The sequence below is a fragment of the Oncorhynchus clarkii genome, chromosome 16, assembly GCF_045791955.1.
Source record: "Oncorhynchus clarkii lewisi isolate Uvic-CL-2024 chromosome 16, UVic_Ocla_1.0, whole genome shotgun sequence".
In the NCBI taxonomy this organism is placed as follows: domain Eukaryota; kingdom Metazoa; phylum Chordata; class Actinopteri; order Salmoniformes; family Salmonidae; genus Oncorhynchus; species Oncorhynchus clarkii.
The window spans coordinates 35,894,782-35,911,708 of record NC_092162.1 but is presented as its reverse complement, the minus strand read 5'-3'; the positions used below and the strand labels follow the sequence as shown (position 1 = coordinate 35,911,708).

Here is a 16,927-nt window from a genome sequence, read left to right as displayed (position 1 = left end):
ATATATAGCATGTGGTCACATGGTGTCTCCCGCAGAAAATTTTGCGTAAAATACTGAGGTAGCCATTTTTCCAATCGCTTCTTATGAGAAACCAATTGCCTCGACGGATATATTATCGAATATATATGTTAAAAACACCTTGAGGATGGATCCTAAACAACGTTTGCCATGTTTCTGTCGATATTATGGAGCAAATTTTGAAAAAAAGTTTGGCGTTATAGTTGTTGTTTCTCAGCCAAGCATGATGAAGAAACGGGAGCTATTTCGCCTACAAAAATAATATTTTTGGAAAAAAGGAACATTTGCTATCTAACTGGGAGTCTCCTGAGTGAAAGCATCTGAAGTTCTTCAAAGGTAAATTATTTAATTTGGTTGCTTTTCTTATTTTCGTGAAAATGTTGCCTGCTGCCAGCAGAGCCTAGCATAGCATTATGTCATGATAAACTTACACAAATGCTTGTCTAGCATTGGCCGTAACGCATATTTAGAAAATCTGAGATGGCAGTGTTGTTAACAAAAGCCTAAGCTTGTGTTTGAATATATTTATTTCATTTCATTTGCGATTTTCATGAATAGGAAAAGTTTAGGGGTATTTATGTCCGCTGCGTTATGCTAATGTGTTTGAGGCTATGATTACGCTCCCGGATACGGGATTGCTCGTCGCAAGAGGTTAACTTAGTAATATCTGGCTAGCAAACCTTTAGTTGTGAATTCCATACTGTATGTAGATCTCCTGGAGTGCTGCAACAGTGAGTGATCCGGTCTGTGACAGGTGAAATGAAGAGTCTGCTTTATCTCTGTAACGGCATTCTTCCTCCTCTTCTGAGGAGGAGTAGCGAGAAGGATCGGAGGACCAATGCGCAGCGTGGTAAGAGTCCATAACATTTACTTTAAGATAAACTGAACACTATGAAATATAAAACAATAAACGTGAACATAACGAAAACCGAAACAGTACCGTGTGGCAACAAACACTCACACAGAAACAAACACCCACAAACCAAAAGTGAAACCCAGGCTACCTAAGTAGGATTCTCAATCAGCGACAACTAACGACACCTGCCTCTGATTGAGAATCATACTAGGCTGAACTTAAAACCCCAACATAGAAAAACACATAGACTGCCCACCCCAACTCACACCCTGACCATACTAAATAAAAACAAAACAAAGGAAATAAAGGTCAGAACGTGACAATCTCCTAACGCAGGTGTTCCCAAACTGGGATACGCGCAATGCCGTTGGGGCTACTCCAAATAAAAATTTGATTTGTAGTTTTTTTTTCACATTTTCAAACAGTCCATTTATATTTTCCAACGAGGCTATACATTTGGGTGAGGTTTTTTTCCTGGCTTGAGTAGCCTCGTTTCACTGCCAAAAATAAAATTAAACCATCTAGTGTTCAGCGAAATAACAACAATGTCAAATACAGGTAGCCTAGTCAAATAATTAACATCCAATCACATTAACCGTTACTCTCTCGGGGGAATTCCACTAATGGTCCGTATGTATCCAAACATAGCTGCTGCTCATTCCATTTGCTCGAAAATTGATAAATGGTTAAAAAAAAGTACGGCCCGAGTCCATAGAGACACAGACCAGCTCTACTGGTAGTACTGCTACTACTACTAGGACATCATACTCTACTACCAGCTCTACTGGTAGTACTGCTACTAGGACATCATACTGCTACTACCAGCTCTACTGGTAGTACTGCTACTAGGACATCATACTGCTACTACCAGCTATACTGGTAGTACTGCTACTAGGACATCATGCTGCTACTACCAGCAGTACTACACCTGCACCTGTTGATGACACACAAGTTGACTACATCCAATGCTAGCATCAGTAATTCTACATTTGTTATTAGCCCAGCTAGCATGGACACTTGGCAGTTGGGAATATGATGCAGCTGAAGAGCTACTGCCCCCTTACCCGGGAAAGCACTGAACAGACAGGGACGTTGGACCATCGAAGAGGCGCACATATGATGAGAACTACAGTGATTTGGGGTTCACTTATATTGGGAGTATGCGTTACAGCTGGATGAGTCAACAGACGTGGCGGGCCTGGGACAGCTCCTGGTATATGTCTGTTACGTTTATGCAGGGTCAGTTAAGGAAGACATCCTCTTCTGAAAACCACTGGAAACCAGGACAACAGGAGAGGATATTTGTAAAGTACTGGACAGCTTTGTGACATCAAATGGACTTGGGTGGTCAAGATGTGTTGGTATCTGTACTGACGGCGCAAAAGCCATGACAGGGAGACATAGTGGAGTGGTAACGCACATGCAAGCAGTTGCTCCCGACACCAGGTGGGTACACTGCAGCATCCACCGAGAGGCTCTTGCTGCCAAGGGAATGCCTGACAACTTGAAATATGTTTTGGACACTACAGTGAAAATGGTTAACTTTGTGAAAACAAGGCCCCTGAACTCTTGTGTATTTTCTGCACTATGCAATGATATGGGCAGCGATGATGTAACGCTTTTACAACATACAGAAAAGTGCACTGGTTATCAAGCAGAAAAGTATTGACAGGCGCACAGTATTGCGTAGAGCCATGTCTACATGGAACTCTATTCCATATCAGGTAACTGATGCAAGCAGTATAAAAATACATATTCTAGAACAGCGTGGACTGTGAAGAGACACGCTTACACATACACATGATAAGACACGCAATCTACACACACACATGGATTTTGTATTGTAGATATGTGGTAGTATAGTAGTGGCATGAGGGCACACACAATGTGTTGTAAAAAGGGTTTTGAAATGTAATGTCATATTTTAAATTGTATATAACTGCCTTAATGTTGCTGGCCCCCATGAAGAGTAACTTGGGGATCCTTAATGAATACAAATACAGGCATGCGGCTCATACTCATAGCAAACATACAGAAACCAAAAACAGCAGGCGAACAAACTAACAACATCGTCAACGAGAGAGAGAGAGAGATGGGGAGAAGGAGAGAGTCAGAAAGGAAGAGAGAGACAGTGACAAAGACAGGAACACAGACGAATGTCAGCTCATAAAAAAAAATAACTGTGCGTCTAACCTTAGGGAGACGATATCAACTTTCCGCTCTCACTCAAATGCATGGTGTAAATGGCTCCCTTGGCTATTTCTGGATTTGTATGAAGTTACCTGTTCGTAATTCCCATCCCCCTTGCTGTCTTGACTAGCCTCACACACAGCACTATACGGTGTCTAACCCCATTGAACCATTGTCATGTGTTCTCCTACAGATCCCTCTCTATGTACGGTTATAAACTGGCAACCCCCCACCACACACACACCTCCAGCTCCCCGTTCTCGGCAGCATCGTGTAGCGGCGTTCCGCCCCAGCTATCGGTGATGATCTCGCCACCGTGCAGTAGCAGCCAGCTGAGCACCTTGGCATGGCCGCGGCTGGCGGCGAAGTGCATGGCCGTGGCACCGTCACCGTCCCGGTCTGACAGGCTGATCTCTGTGAAGCTCATCTGCAACGGACAATAGTAGAGGCTGAACAGTATGTAGCGCCAGCTGCCATTTGGTTCGGTAACACTTTGTTAGTTGGCTCCCCTTAGTTTATAGATGTTCAACTTCCCACCATCAAATCGGTATCCATTAACCCTAACATTAAGCATTCTCTATCAACCATTGGTAGTGGATGGGTGTTGCTCTGTAGACTAAAGAGCTTTAACTTCTTTGGTGTAGGGGCAGTATTTTCACGTCCGGATGAAAAGCGTGCCCAGAGTAAACTGCCTGCTACTCAGGCCCAGAGGCTAGGATATGCATACTATTAGTAGATTTGGATAGAAAACACTGAAGTTTCTGAAACTGTTTGAATGATGTCTGTGAGTATAACAGAACTCATATGGCAGGCGAAAACCTGAGAAAAATCCAACCAGGAAGTGGGAAATCTGAGGTTTGTAGTTTTTCAAGTGATTGCCTATCCAATATACTGTCTATGTGGTCATGTAAATCAAATGTGTTATTGTTGTGTATGCATGCATGCATGTATCTGGTGGTGAGCTGCTAATACACAAACACACACACACACACACATACATACATACATACAAACAGTATATTTCACAGGTCACCCCCAAAGCCAATTCCTCCTTTGGCTGCCTTTCCTTCCAGTTCTCTGCTGCCAATGACTGGAACGAATTGCAAAAATCACTGAAGCTGGAGACTTTTCATAATTTGCAAATAAATTCATAAAAAAATACTACAATGTGACTTTCTGGATTTTTTTTCTCATTTTGTCTGTCATAGTTGAAGTGTAACTATGATGAAAATTACAGGCCTCTCATCTTTTTAAGTGGGAGAACTTGCACAATAGGTGGCTGACTAAATACTTTTTTGCCCCACTGTATCTCCCTCACTAACTTTAAGCACCAGCTGTCAGAGCAGCTCACAGGTCACTGCACCTGTACATAGCCCATCTGTAAATAGCCAATCCAACAACATCATCCCATTCATCTTCTGTACATCTATCACTCCAGTGTTTAATTGCTAAATTGTAAATATTTCGCCACTATGGCTAAAGATAAGGGAGGTAAGGTAAGAAACCTCATTTGCACACACTGAACATATACTTTTTTTCTAATATGTTGTTGACTGTATGTTTGTTTATTTCATGTGTAACTCTGTGTTGTTGTTTGTGTCGCACTGCTTTGCTTTATCTTGGCCAGGTCGCAGTTGTAAATGAGAACGTGTTCTCAACTAGCCTACCTGGTTAATTAAATAAAAGGTGAAATATATATTTTTTATTAAAACGTACTTTGGTGCGAAAAGTGGAAATCAATCCGAAGCATGGAGGCCTACAAACCTGACTCAGTTACACCAGCTCTGTCAGGAGGAATGGGCAGAATTCACCTAACTTATTGTGGGATGCTTGTGGAAGGCTACACGAAACGTTTGACCCAAGTTTAAATTGTTTAAGGCAATGCTACCAAATACTAATTGAGTGTATGTAAACTTCACCACTGGGCATGTGATGAAAGAAATAAAACCTGAAATGAATCTCTACTATTGTTCTGATATTTCACATTAAAATAAAGTGGTGATCCCAACTGACCTAAGACAGGGAATTTTTACTAGGATTAAATGTCAGGAATTGGTAAAAACTGAGTTTAAATGTATTTGGCTAAGGTGTATGTAAACTTCCGACTTCAACTGTATAAAGGTCCCACAGTTGACAGTGCATGTCAGAGCAAAAACCAAGCCATGAGGTTGAAGGAATTGTCCATAGAGTTCCCAAGACAGGCATGTGTCTAAGCACAGATCTGGCGAAGGGCACCGACACATTTCTGCATTGTTGAAGGTCCCCAAGAACACAGTGGCCTCCATCTTTCTTAGATGGAAGAAGTTTAGAACCACTCAGACTCTTCCTAGAGCTGGCCGCCCAATCAAACTGAGCAATGGGGTGAGAAGGGCCTTTGTCACAGATCTAGAGTTCCTCTGTGGAGATGGGAAAACCTTCCTGAAGGACAAAGATCTCTGCAGCACTCCACCAATCAGGCCGTTATGGTAGCGTGGCCAGACGAAAGGCACTCCTCAGTAAAAAAGCACATGACAGCCCGCTTGGAGTTTTACCATGAGAAACAAGATTCTCTGGTTTGATGAAACTAAGATCATGCTGTTGAAATGTTTTTCAGCAGCAAGGACTGGAAGACTAGTCAAGATTGAGGCAAAGATCAATGGAGCAAGGTACAGAGTTCCTTGATGAAAACTTGCTTCAGAGCGCTCAGGACATCAGACTGGGGTGAAGGTTCGCCTTCCAACAGGACAACGACCCTAAGCACACAGCCAAGACAACGCAGGAGTGGCTTCGGGACAAGTCTCTGAATGTCCTTGTGTAGCCCAGCCAGAGCCCAGATTTGAACTCGATCAAACATCTCTGGAGAGACCTGAAAATAGCTGTGCAGCAACGCTCCACATCCAACCTGACAGAGCTTGAGAGGATCTGCAGAGAAGAATTTAAGGAACTCACCAAATACAGGTATGCCAAGCTTGTAGCATCATACCCAAGAAGACTCAAGGCTGTAATTGCTGCCAAATGTGCTTCAACAAAGTACTGAGTAAAGGGCCTGAATACTTATGTAAATGTGATCAGTTATGTTATTTCTTTTTTTAATTAGCAACAATTTCTAAAAAACAGTTTTTGCTTTGTCATTATGGGGTATTGTGTGTAGGTTGCTGAGGGGGAAAAACAATTTAATCAATTTTAGAATAAGGCTGTAACGTAACAAAATGTGTATAAAGTCAAGAGGTCTGAATACTTTCTGAAGGTACTGTATCTCTTTAATTTTACTAATAAGTAGACAATAAGCTGTTATGTAATGTGTAAAAAGTCAAGGGGTCTGACTACTTTGAAGGCACTGTATGTCCTTTATGGTTAAAAGGGTACTAAAGTACATGTAGGTCTGTGGCATCATGACATTTTGTCAACTGATTATTGGCATGCAAAAAACGGACCCTTAATTAGCATAAACATGTTTAGGGTCTCCAAGCCTCCACTCATACAAGCCGCTGATGTCCATCCAGTATACATAATAACGCAGTCGACACTAATGTGATTACTAAAATGTGTTCATTTTAGAATATAGGCTAGACCAATTATGTACCAAAGAAATCTTAAAATATAATTAAAATGTTTTTCTGCCATGCATAGGCTATGTACTGTAAAAAAAGCACAATTATTTTAATTCAACTTTTTTTTTCAGGCTTGAGGTATGCATAATCTCTAATTTGCAAATAGCGTTTTCAATTAATCATGACCTTAGAAAGCGCTGTCCATTTCGTTGTCTATCATGCTGACCAGACACTTCGCGTGCGCGCAAAATACATTTAGATATTTAGATATGTTATTCAATTGTTACACCCACACTGCTCGCTTGTGCCCACGAGCGTCTGCGATGCCAAGGGCTAAAATAGAACTCCTTTCTATTTCTGACGCAGATTGCGCTGAAAGTCCTGCCTCTCCCATCTCCTCATTGGTTTATAGAAGAATGTGCCATCTCCTCATTGGTTATACCCACGTGGGTGATTGAAAGATTAACTGTTTTGTCGGTCTTCGTGGTGATACTATGAAAGTTCAAAGATGAAAAAGCCTGGAAGGAGGAGAGATGACTAGAAATGAGTCGGTTGACAGTTTTATGTGTGGATTAATTGTCGGAGTAGAGGACCTTGTGCATTTCAGGTAAAATAACAACCTAATGTTTACATCCCAGGACATATTAGCTAGCAACAGCAAGCTAGCTAAATAGGACAAATTAGCTAGCAAGTGCAAGCTAACTAGCTCAATTGCCATACATGTTTAATGCTTTTTGACCTGTCCCCAAATTAATTCAGAGTTTGGTTCAGAGTTTGTTTTGATATTTTAACATGCGTGTCGTGATCGTGTTTGGTGTAGGGGGACAAAATAAATGTGCGCACGATGGCGCACACGCACGCTGCCGGTTTGGGTTCCGTGTCAGGCATTGAAACAACATCCACACGTTTTCCACTCAGTTTCAACCGGCTGTTGAACTTTTTCAAATTGATCATCAGTGAGGTGAGTTTTAAAAGCATGATACTGTTTGATGATCAGTTTTTGATGTGATTTTCTATTGCATTTATGTCAGTGGTTAGAGGAAAAATAGAGCCCTGAATACCAGGCCATTAGGACCTGATGGAGGGACAGTAGATCCCTGAGTACCAGCCCATTTGGACCTGATGGAGGGACGGTAGATCCCTGAGTACCAGGCCATTAGGACCTGATGGAGGGATGGTAGATCCCTGAGTACCAGGCCATTAGGACATGATGGAGGGACAGTAGATCCCTGAGTACCAGGCCATTAGGACCTGATGGAGGGACAGTAGATCCCTGAGTACCAGCCCATTAGAACCTGATGGAGGGACAGTAGATCCCCGAGTACCAGGCCATTAGGTCCCGATGGAGGGACAGTAGATCCCTGAGTACCAGGCCATTAGGACCTGATGGAGGGACGGTAGATCCCTGAGTACCAGGCCATTAGGACCTGATGGAGGGAGGGATGGTAGATCCCTGAGTACCAGGCCATTAGGACATGATGGAGGGACAGTAGATCCCTGAGTACCAGGCCATTAGGACCTGATGGAGGGATGGTAGAGCCCTGAGTACCAGGCCATTAGGACCTGATGGATGGACAGTAGATCCCTGACCACCAGGCCATTAGGACCTGATGGATGGACAGTAGATCCCTGACCACCAGGCCATTAGGACCTGATGGAGGGACAATAGACCGCTGAGTACCAGGCCATTAGGACATGATGGAGGGACAGTAGATCCCTGAGTACCAGGCCATTAGGACCTGATGGAGGGATGGTAGAGCCCTGAGTACCAGGCCATTAGGACCTGATGGAGGGATGGTAGAGCCCTGAGTACCAGGCCATTAGGACCTGATGGAGGGATGGTAGAGCCCTGAGTACCAGGCCATTAGGACCTGATGGATGGACAATAGAGCCCTGAGTACCTGGCCATTAGGACCTGATGGAGGGACAATAGAGCCCTGAGTACCAGGCCATTAGGACCTGATGGAGGGACAATAGAGCCCTGAGTACCAGGCCATTAGGACCTGATGGAGGGACAATAGAGCCCTGAGTACCAGGCCATTAGGACCTGATGGAGGGACAATAGAGCCCTGAGTAGCAGGCCATTAGGACCTGATGGAGGGACAATAGAGCCCTGAGTACCAGGCCATTAGGACCTGATGGAGGGACAATAGAGCCCTGAGTACCTGGCCATTAGGACCTGATGGAGGGACAATAGAGCCCTGAGTACCTGGCCATTAGGACCTGATGGAGGGACAGTAGATCCCTGACTACCAGGCCATTAGGACCTGATGGAGGGACAGTAGATCCCTGACTACCAGGCCATTAGGACCTGATGGAGGGACAATAGAGCCCTGAGTACCAGGCCATTAGGACCTGATGGAGGGACAATAGAGCCCTGAGTACCAGCCCATTAGAACCTGATGGAGGGAAAATAGAGCCCTGAGTACCAGGCCATTAGAATCTGATGGAGGGACAATAGATCCCTGAATACCAGGCCATTAGGACCTGATGGAGGGACAGTAGATCCCTGAGTACCAGGCCATTAGGACCTGATGGAGTGACAATAGAGCCCTGAGTACCAGGCCATTAGGACCTGATGGAGGGACAATAGAGCCCTGAGTACCTGGCCATTAGGACCTGATGGAGGGACAGTAGATCCCCGAGTACCAGCCCATTTGGACCTGATGGAGTGACAATAGAGCCCTGAGTACCAGGCCATTAGGACCTGATGGAGGGACAATAGAGCCCTGAGTACCTGGCCATTAGGACCTGATGGAGGGACAGTAGATCCCCGAGTACCAGCCCATTTGGACCTGATGGAGGGACAATAGAGCCCTGAGTACCAGCCCATTAGGACCTGATGGAGGGACAATAGACCGCTGAGTACCAGGCCATTAGGACATGATGGAGGGACAGTAGATCCCTGAGTACCAGGCCATTAGGACCTGATGGAGGGATGGTAGAGCCCTGAGTACCTGGCCATTAGGACCTGATGGAGGGACAGTAGATCCCTGACTACCAGGCCATTAGGACCTGATGGATGGACAGTAGATCCCTGACCACCAGGCCATTAGGACCTGATGGAGGGACAATAGAGCCCTGAGTACCAGGCCATTAGGACCTGATGGAGGGACAATAGAGCCCTGAGTACCAGGCCATTAGGACCTGATGGAGGGACAATAGAGCCCTGAGTACCAGGCCATTAGGACCTGATGGAGGGACAATAGAGCCCTGAGTACCAGGCCATTAGGACCTGATGGAGGGACAATAGAGCCCTGAGTACCAGGCCATTAGGACCTGATGGAGGGACAATAGAGCCCTGAGTACCAGGCCATTAGGACCTGATGGAGGGACAATAGAGCCCTGAGTACCTGGCCATTAGGACCTGATGGAGGGACAATAGAGCCCTGAGTACCTGGCCATTAGGACCTGATGGAGGGACAATAGAGCCCTGAGTACCAGCCCATTAGAACCTGATGGAGGGAAAATAGAGCCCTGAGTACCAGGCCATTAGAATCTGATGGAGGGACAGTAGATCCCTGAGTACCAGGCCATTAGGACCTGATGGAGGGACAATAGAGCCCTGAGTACCAGGCCATTAGGACCTGATGGAGGGACGGTAGATCCCTGAGTACCAGCCCATTTGGACCTGATGGAGGGACAGTAGATCCCTGAGTACCAGGCCATTAGGACCTGATGGAGGGACAGTAGATCCCTGAGTACCAGGCCATTAGGACCTGATGGAGGGACAGTAGATCCCCGAGTACCAGCCCATTTGGACCTGATGGAGGGACAGTAGATCCCTGAGTACCAGGCCATTAGGACCTGATGGAGGGACGGTAGATCCCTGAGTACCAGGCCATTAGGACCTGATGGACGGATAATAGATCCCTGACTACCAGGCCATTAGGACCTGATGGTATTTAGAAAGTTGGGTACTACCAAAACATGTCCAGAGTGCATAGGAGGAGATTACCATGACTCAACGGTCACGTGGATTTTGACTGCGGTCATGACTCATGACTGCCGCTGTGGCAGTAATAGTCACTGCAACAGCCCTATGTACACCCACAGTGGATTAATGTAGTGCTTGTCTAGGACCCAAACACATAATACAATAGTACAACAAATACAGTAGAAGAAATGACAAAAGCAGACAGTATGAATCAGGACAATGACCTACCAGCCAGACAATGACAGTGTTATGGCCCATTTGGGCGGCAGCATGCAGAGGTGTCATCCCGTCATTGGCTCTGATGCTCGGCTCCGCCCCGCAGTCCTTCACCAGGTATTGGACGACCTCCAGGTGGCCCTCCTGGCAGGCCAGGTAGAGGGGTGTGGCACCATTCTTTGTTTGGGAATTGACAACGCTAAAAGAGGATTAACAGACCTGTATTCAACTTTATTGAATGAATTACCATGTAAAATTACATTGTGATTCTTGAACAACACCCAAAATAGTTGTAAGACAAGAAGAGTGTATAAACATGTATTCGGTTGCCAAAACTTGGGCATTAATGCTATTCGTGGGGGGGGGGGGGGGGTTCTGAATACCCAAACTAATCTAATCACTGACAGGTCAACAATAACTTCATAACACCCTCAGATTGGGCTTGGTCAAAGTTGGAACCCTAAGTAGCCTTTCCATGAGGCTCCAGTCCAAGTCACCAAGACTGGGGGAGTATTCTGATTAGCACATCGAGCCAACTCCACCCCCTGGAGCCAAACTCCACCCTCAATGTTCTCACAGTTCCCCAAAGGCCAACAGGATATACCATCCAATGACAATTCCCACACTTGCCCCAGATCTCCTAGTCACAGCGGGAGGTCAAGCAGTGAACAAGTGCTTCCCCTCTAAATCCCATAAGGCCTTTCTTTATTTGGACACTGACTGACAAGCAGGCAATGAGCCCGTTAAGAGACTTACCGCCCCGCTGGTTCTGCTCCTCACTACCCCAGGATTAACCAGGCAGCAGTGTGGTGACAGGCCAGAAATGGAGGGAGGGACGGGAGACAGGTGGAGTGGGTAAGAGGGGGAGGGGTAAAGGACACCCCGTTTCACCTCACCGGACAGAAACAACATAGAACCCAAGCCAACAACTAACTTGACCGAGTAAGCCTCCCACTTTGTTTTGTGTCTCAAAAACATGACAAAACTCCAAACAGTAGGTGTGACCGACAGGGCATCCTTAGGATTTGGGGTGATGCTCCAGGTCAAAACAATCACCCCTTAAATATTTCACCACAGGAAAGGGACCTGCAGTTCTGTCATCAGGAAGTGGGCAGACAACTGCATTATTCAGGAGTGTAACTAAAGTGTAACTAAAGAGCTCTCCTGCATCCCGGGGTCTGGAGAGGGAGAACAACATAGGTTTATGGAAAGGGGCTGGTGCTTATATACTAACATTCACACAACCCCCCTCAAATACTACTGGAGAGAAAATGCACCAAGATGTCCATGTGCTCTTTTGAGATGCCTCATGACAAGGGGGACGACTGAGTTCTAGCCTAAACAGACTCAGGCACTCCTGTAAAGGAAGTGCTTTTGGAGTACAGGTGTAGATTTCAAAGGGCTTGTCCTTGTGAGAGGGTAGCAATACAAAGTGCAACAATAGATGACACCATCCCACAAATGCACACACCTAATATATATCTATTTTTTTCAAGCTATCAATTAGTCAACTTAAAATTGCCTCCACTATTACTGGATGTACAGTGTACAAATACACACCCTTCTCCCCTTCAAGGCCAATCTTATCATTATTTCATAGATTATCTCACACACAGATCAACCTTTGTGTGAGAAAGATGGCTTTACATGGTCATACTAATGCAAAAATCACTCCTGAGGGATCTCCTCCCAGACCTGGACTAAAGCATCCTCCAACTCCTGGACAGTCTTGTGGTGCAACGTGGCATTGGTAGATGGAGCGAGACATGATGTCCCAGATGTGCTCAATTGGATTCAGGTCTGGGGAACGGGCGGGCCAGTCCATAGCATCAATGCCTTCCTCTTGCAGGAACTGCTGACACACTCCAGCCACATGAGGTCTAGCATGGTCTTGCATTAGGATGAACCCAGGGCCAACCGCACCAGCATATGGTCTCACAAGGGGTCTGAGGATCTCATCTCGGTACCTAATGGCAAGCACATGGAGGGCTGTGCGGCCCCCCAAAGAAATGCCACCCCACACCATGACTGACCCACCTCCAAACCGGTCATGCTGGCGGATGTTGCAGGCAGCAGAACGTTCTCCACTGCGTCTCCAGACTGTCACGTCTGTCACATGTGCTCAGTGTGAACCTGCTTTCATCTGTGAAGAGCACAGGGCACCAGTGGCGAATTTGCCAATCTTGGTGTTCTCTGGCAAATGCCAAACGTCCTGCACGGTGTTGGGCTGTAAGCACAACCCCCACCTGTGGACGTCGGGCCCTCATACCACCCTCATGGAGTCTGTTTCTGACCGTTTGAGCAGACACATGCACATTTGAGACCTGCTAGAGATCATTTTGCAGGGCTCTGGCAGTGCTCCTCCTTGCACAAAGGCGGAGGTAGCGGTCCTGCTGCTGGGTTGTTGCCCTACTACGGCTCTTCCACGTCTCCTGATGTACTGGCCTGTCTCCTGGTAGCGCCTCCATGCTCTGGACACTACGCTGACAGACACAGCAAACCTTCTTGCCACAGCTCGCATTGATGTGCCATCCTGGATGAGCTGCACTACCTGAGCCACTTGTGTGGGTTGTAGACTCCGTCTCATGCTACCACTGTTCTAGTATTTTAAAAAATAAAAAAAATAAAAAATGGACATTCAGCATGTCAACACTTCTTACAAAAACAAGTATTGATGAAGTCAATCTCTCCTCCACTTTGAGCCATGAGAGATTTACATGCATATTATTAATGTCAGCTCTGTGTACATCCACTGTTTCACAAGACGACAGCCTGGTTTACTGGTTCTCAGGAGTCCCTAAAACATTAAACACAAATGACAACTTCATACTCATGTCATAACACTAGCTAGCTAGCTGGCTAATGTTAGCTAGTCAGATAAATCGCTGTTTAGCAAGTTTCGTCAATTAACTTTATGCCCCAAAAAAATATGCAAACGTCTGTCTCTACATTAACTAACATATTCCTTTCAATTATAATTGTTTTTCCTGACTCGTTATGATGTTATAACTACTTACATTTGCTTCACCGTAATGTTTTGTCAGCCATCGTTGCTGAAGAAAGTCACCAGGGACAGATAGCTCGCGTCAAATTCATCATTGGAATCACTCGATATGATTGGTCATATAAAAACCTTGGGATCCAAATGCATAATGAGTGATCCAACCCCCCCCCCCCCCTCCCTCGCAGTGGTCTGGAAGCCAGTGAAGCCGTGACGCGGTGTAAGCTCGCAACTTTTAAAGAAGGAACCACTATTTTTAACACCTTTATTTAACCAGGCAAGTCAGTTAAGAACAAATTCTTATTTTCAATGAACCCGTGATGCTGGGTGCCTGAAAGTCCCGCGGTGTAAGCTTGCAACTTTTAAATGAGAAACAACTGTAAAAACAAATTCCTATTTACAATGAAGGCCTAAACCAGCCAAACCCGGATGACGCTGGGCCAATTGTACGCCGCCCTATGGCACTCCCAATCACGGTCCCAACCCTATGGCACTCCCATAATTGGCCCCAACCGCAATTAATACATTTGGGCACAGTCGATAGCGTGCTGGACTTTGGGATACAATGTTGAGGGTTTGAAACCTGCTCCATGTTGTTTCATTACATTGTTATGCCGGTCTCAGAGCAAAGCCTGGATTGTTACTCTCATCTTGTTCCTCGCTCTCTTCCACACGTCATTTAACAAGATTGTGGGCATGCTGTACTGTTTTTTTTCTGTATATATGAATTACAAAATAGCCTTAAATCATGTTTCTAGTCTATTGCAAAGTTACAATGTGTAATCATTGATGTCCCAGGAGTGGTAAACACTGTTGAAGTGAATAATTGTAATACATGCATGCAGACACAGCATCATTCAAAGACTGGAGTTTGATACACCTGGTATTGGATATGAAATAGCGTTTTTGTAAATTACCTTTATGACAAACAAATATGTACAATCGTTTGTCTCTACATTAACTAACATATTCCTCTCAATTGTAAGTGTTTTGCTTGACTCGTTATGACGTTATAACTAGTTACATTTGCTTCCAATGTAATGTTTTTTCAGCCATCTTCGTTGGAGAAAGTCACCAGGGACGTGTGGCTCGCATCAAATTCGCGATTAGAACCACTCTATATGATTGGTCGTATATAATCCTTGGGACCCAAAAGCATAATGAGTGCTCCAACCCCCCCCCCCCCCCCCCACACCCAACTTTTAAAGAAGGAGACACTATTTTTGAAAACATCTTTACTTAACCAGGCAGTTAAGAACAAATTCTTATTTTCAATGACAGCCTAGGGACAGTAGGTTAACTGCCTTGTTCAGGGGCAGAACCGATTTTTACCTGGTCGGCTCGGGGATTCAATCTTGCAACCTTTCGGTTACTAGTCCAAATGCTCTAACCTGCCGGTGTGCTCTAGTAGGAAGACCACTGTGTGCAGCTCACCCTGCACTAACATAAATAACATGAGCATGTCTACTTCTGCATCTTTTACTAGCAAGTTAGTGATTTCATGAACCTTGTTTATTATGCTACATATGTTAACGTGGGCTATTTTTAGCACTTTTCTGGGATGCTTGATTGTTTTCATTGCATAACTGGGAAACTTAGCAGAAGTAGACATGCTCATGTTATTTATGTTAGTGCAGGGTGAGCTGCACACAGTGGTCTTCCTACTAAGGCCTCAATGCTAACAGTATAACTCTGGTTCATAAGCACATAACTGCATACAATAGCTGTTTGATCAGCAGAGGTATTCCGAGCAGTTAGAGGGACATCAAATTAGGTTACTGTGTGTCTACCAACAGCCCTGGCATAATGTACATTTACAATCATTATTACAATTCAGCAACACAATGGTCGGGCTTTGATTAGTCAGTGTCTCAACGCAGCCATATAATGCTGTGAAAGGATCTAGAAACCCTAAATATTTGGGTGGAATCCATCCTCCTACTATTTGGTTGTTTAGCCTTTTGCCAAGATACAGTTGAAGTCGGAAGTTTACATACACCTTAGCCAAATACATTTAAACTCAGTTTTTCACAATTCCTTACAGGTCTTGGCTTGGCTGATGTCTTTTACAGGTCTTGGCTGATTTCTTTTGATTTTCCCATGATGTCAAGCAAATTGCCACTGAGTCTGAAGGTGGGCCTTGAAATACATTCAAAGGTACACCTCCAATTGACTCAAATTATGTCAATTAGCCTAATCAGAAGCTTCTTAAGCCATGATGACATTTCTGGAATTTTCCAAGCGGTTTAAAGGCACAGTCAACTTAGTGTATGTAAACTTCTGACTGGAATTGTGATACAGTGAATTATAAGTGAAATAATCTGTCTGTAAACAATTGTTGGAAAAATTACATGTCACGCACAAAGTAGATGTCCTAACCATTTTGCCAAAACTATAGTTTGTTAACAAGAAATTTGTGGAGTGGAAAATGAGTTAATGACTAACCTATGTGTATGTAAACTTCCGACTTCAACTGTAACTGCCAACAAATTCTTCTTGTAGCGATCAATGAGCTTACTGCAATGTTCTACTTTCAATTTGAACCACTCGTCAGCAGAAAACTGCTCTGATTCAATGTTGAGGTGTGCCCACCACAAACTGCTGTTTTCATCTCACACCATAGGTTATGGATGTGACTCAAATCTAGACTCTTCACTGTTCACTCCAGAACAATCCAGCATTTTTACTTGAACCATTCCAGGGTGCTTTTTGATGTGTGTTTGGGGTTGTTGTCCTTTGGAGGATCCACAACCTTCAACAGAGACAGTTTTTGGACACTGGTTTGAAAATTGCACTTCAAAACACCTTGGTCTTGCACACATTCAAGGCCCCCAGTACCAGAGACAGCAAAGAAACCCCACAGCATTATTGAACCTCCCCCATATTTGAGGGAGGGTGTTCTTTTATTTGAACACTTCATTTGGGCATTGGTAAACATAGGAAGATCCCACTGCTGAGGGAGACACTCAAAATCCCACCAACAGTAAACAAGCCTACATTTTGGGGGGGGGAAATGTTCAGTGGACCATTGAAAACATTTGAGCTCTTTGGCAGTACAGATCAGCGGTGTGTTTACTGACAACCAAATTAAGCATTCCATAAAAAGACCCTACAATCAAAGATGGGGAGGTTTGATAAAGTTGTGTTGGTTTGCTGCCTCTGGTACTGGGGGCATTGAA

At 44.8% G+C, this 16,927-nt stretch overlaps 1 protein-coding gene across 1 annotated transcript in view; it reads right to left on the bottom strand.

Moving 5' to 3' along the window:
• The window catches only part of LOC139368348 (espin-like), a 130,660-nt gene that overhangs the window by 97,768 nt on the left and 15,965 nt on the right, over window positions 1-16,927 (bottom strand). Inside the window, exons 3-4 of the mRNA XM_071107112.1 lie at window positions 10,760-10,946; window positions 3,309-3,491 (exon numbers count right to left, since the gene is read on the bottom strand). Coding sequence (XP_070963213.1) covers window positions 3,309-3,491; window positions 10,760-10,946 — 370 coding nt within the window. The remainder of the gene's footprint in view (window positions 1-3,308; window positions 3,492-10,759; window positions 10,947-16,927) is intronic.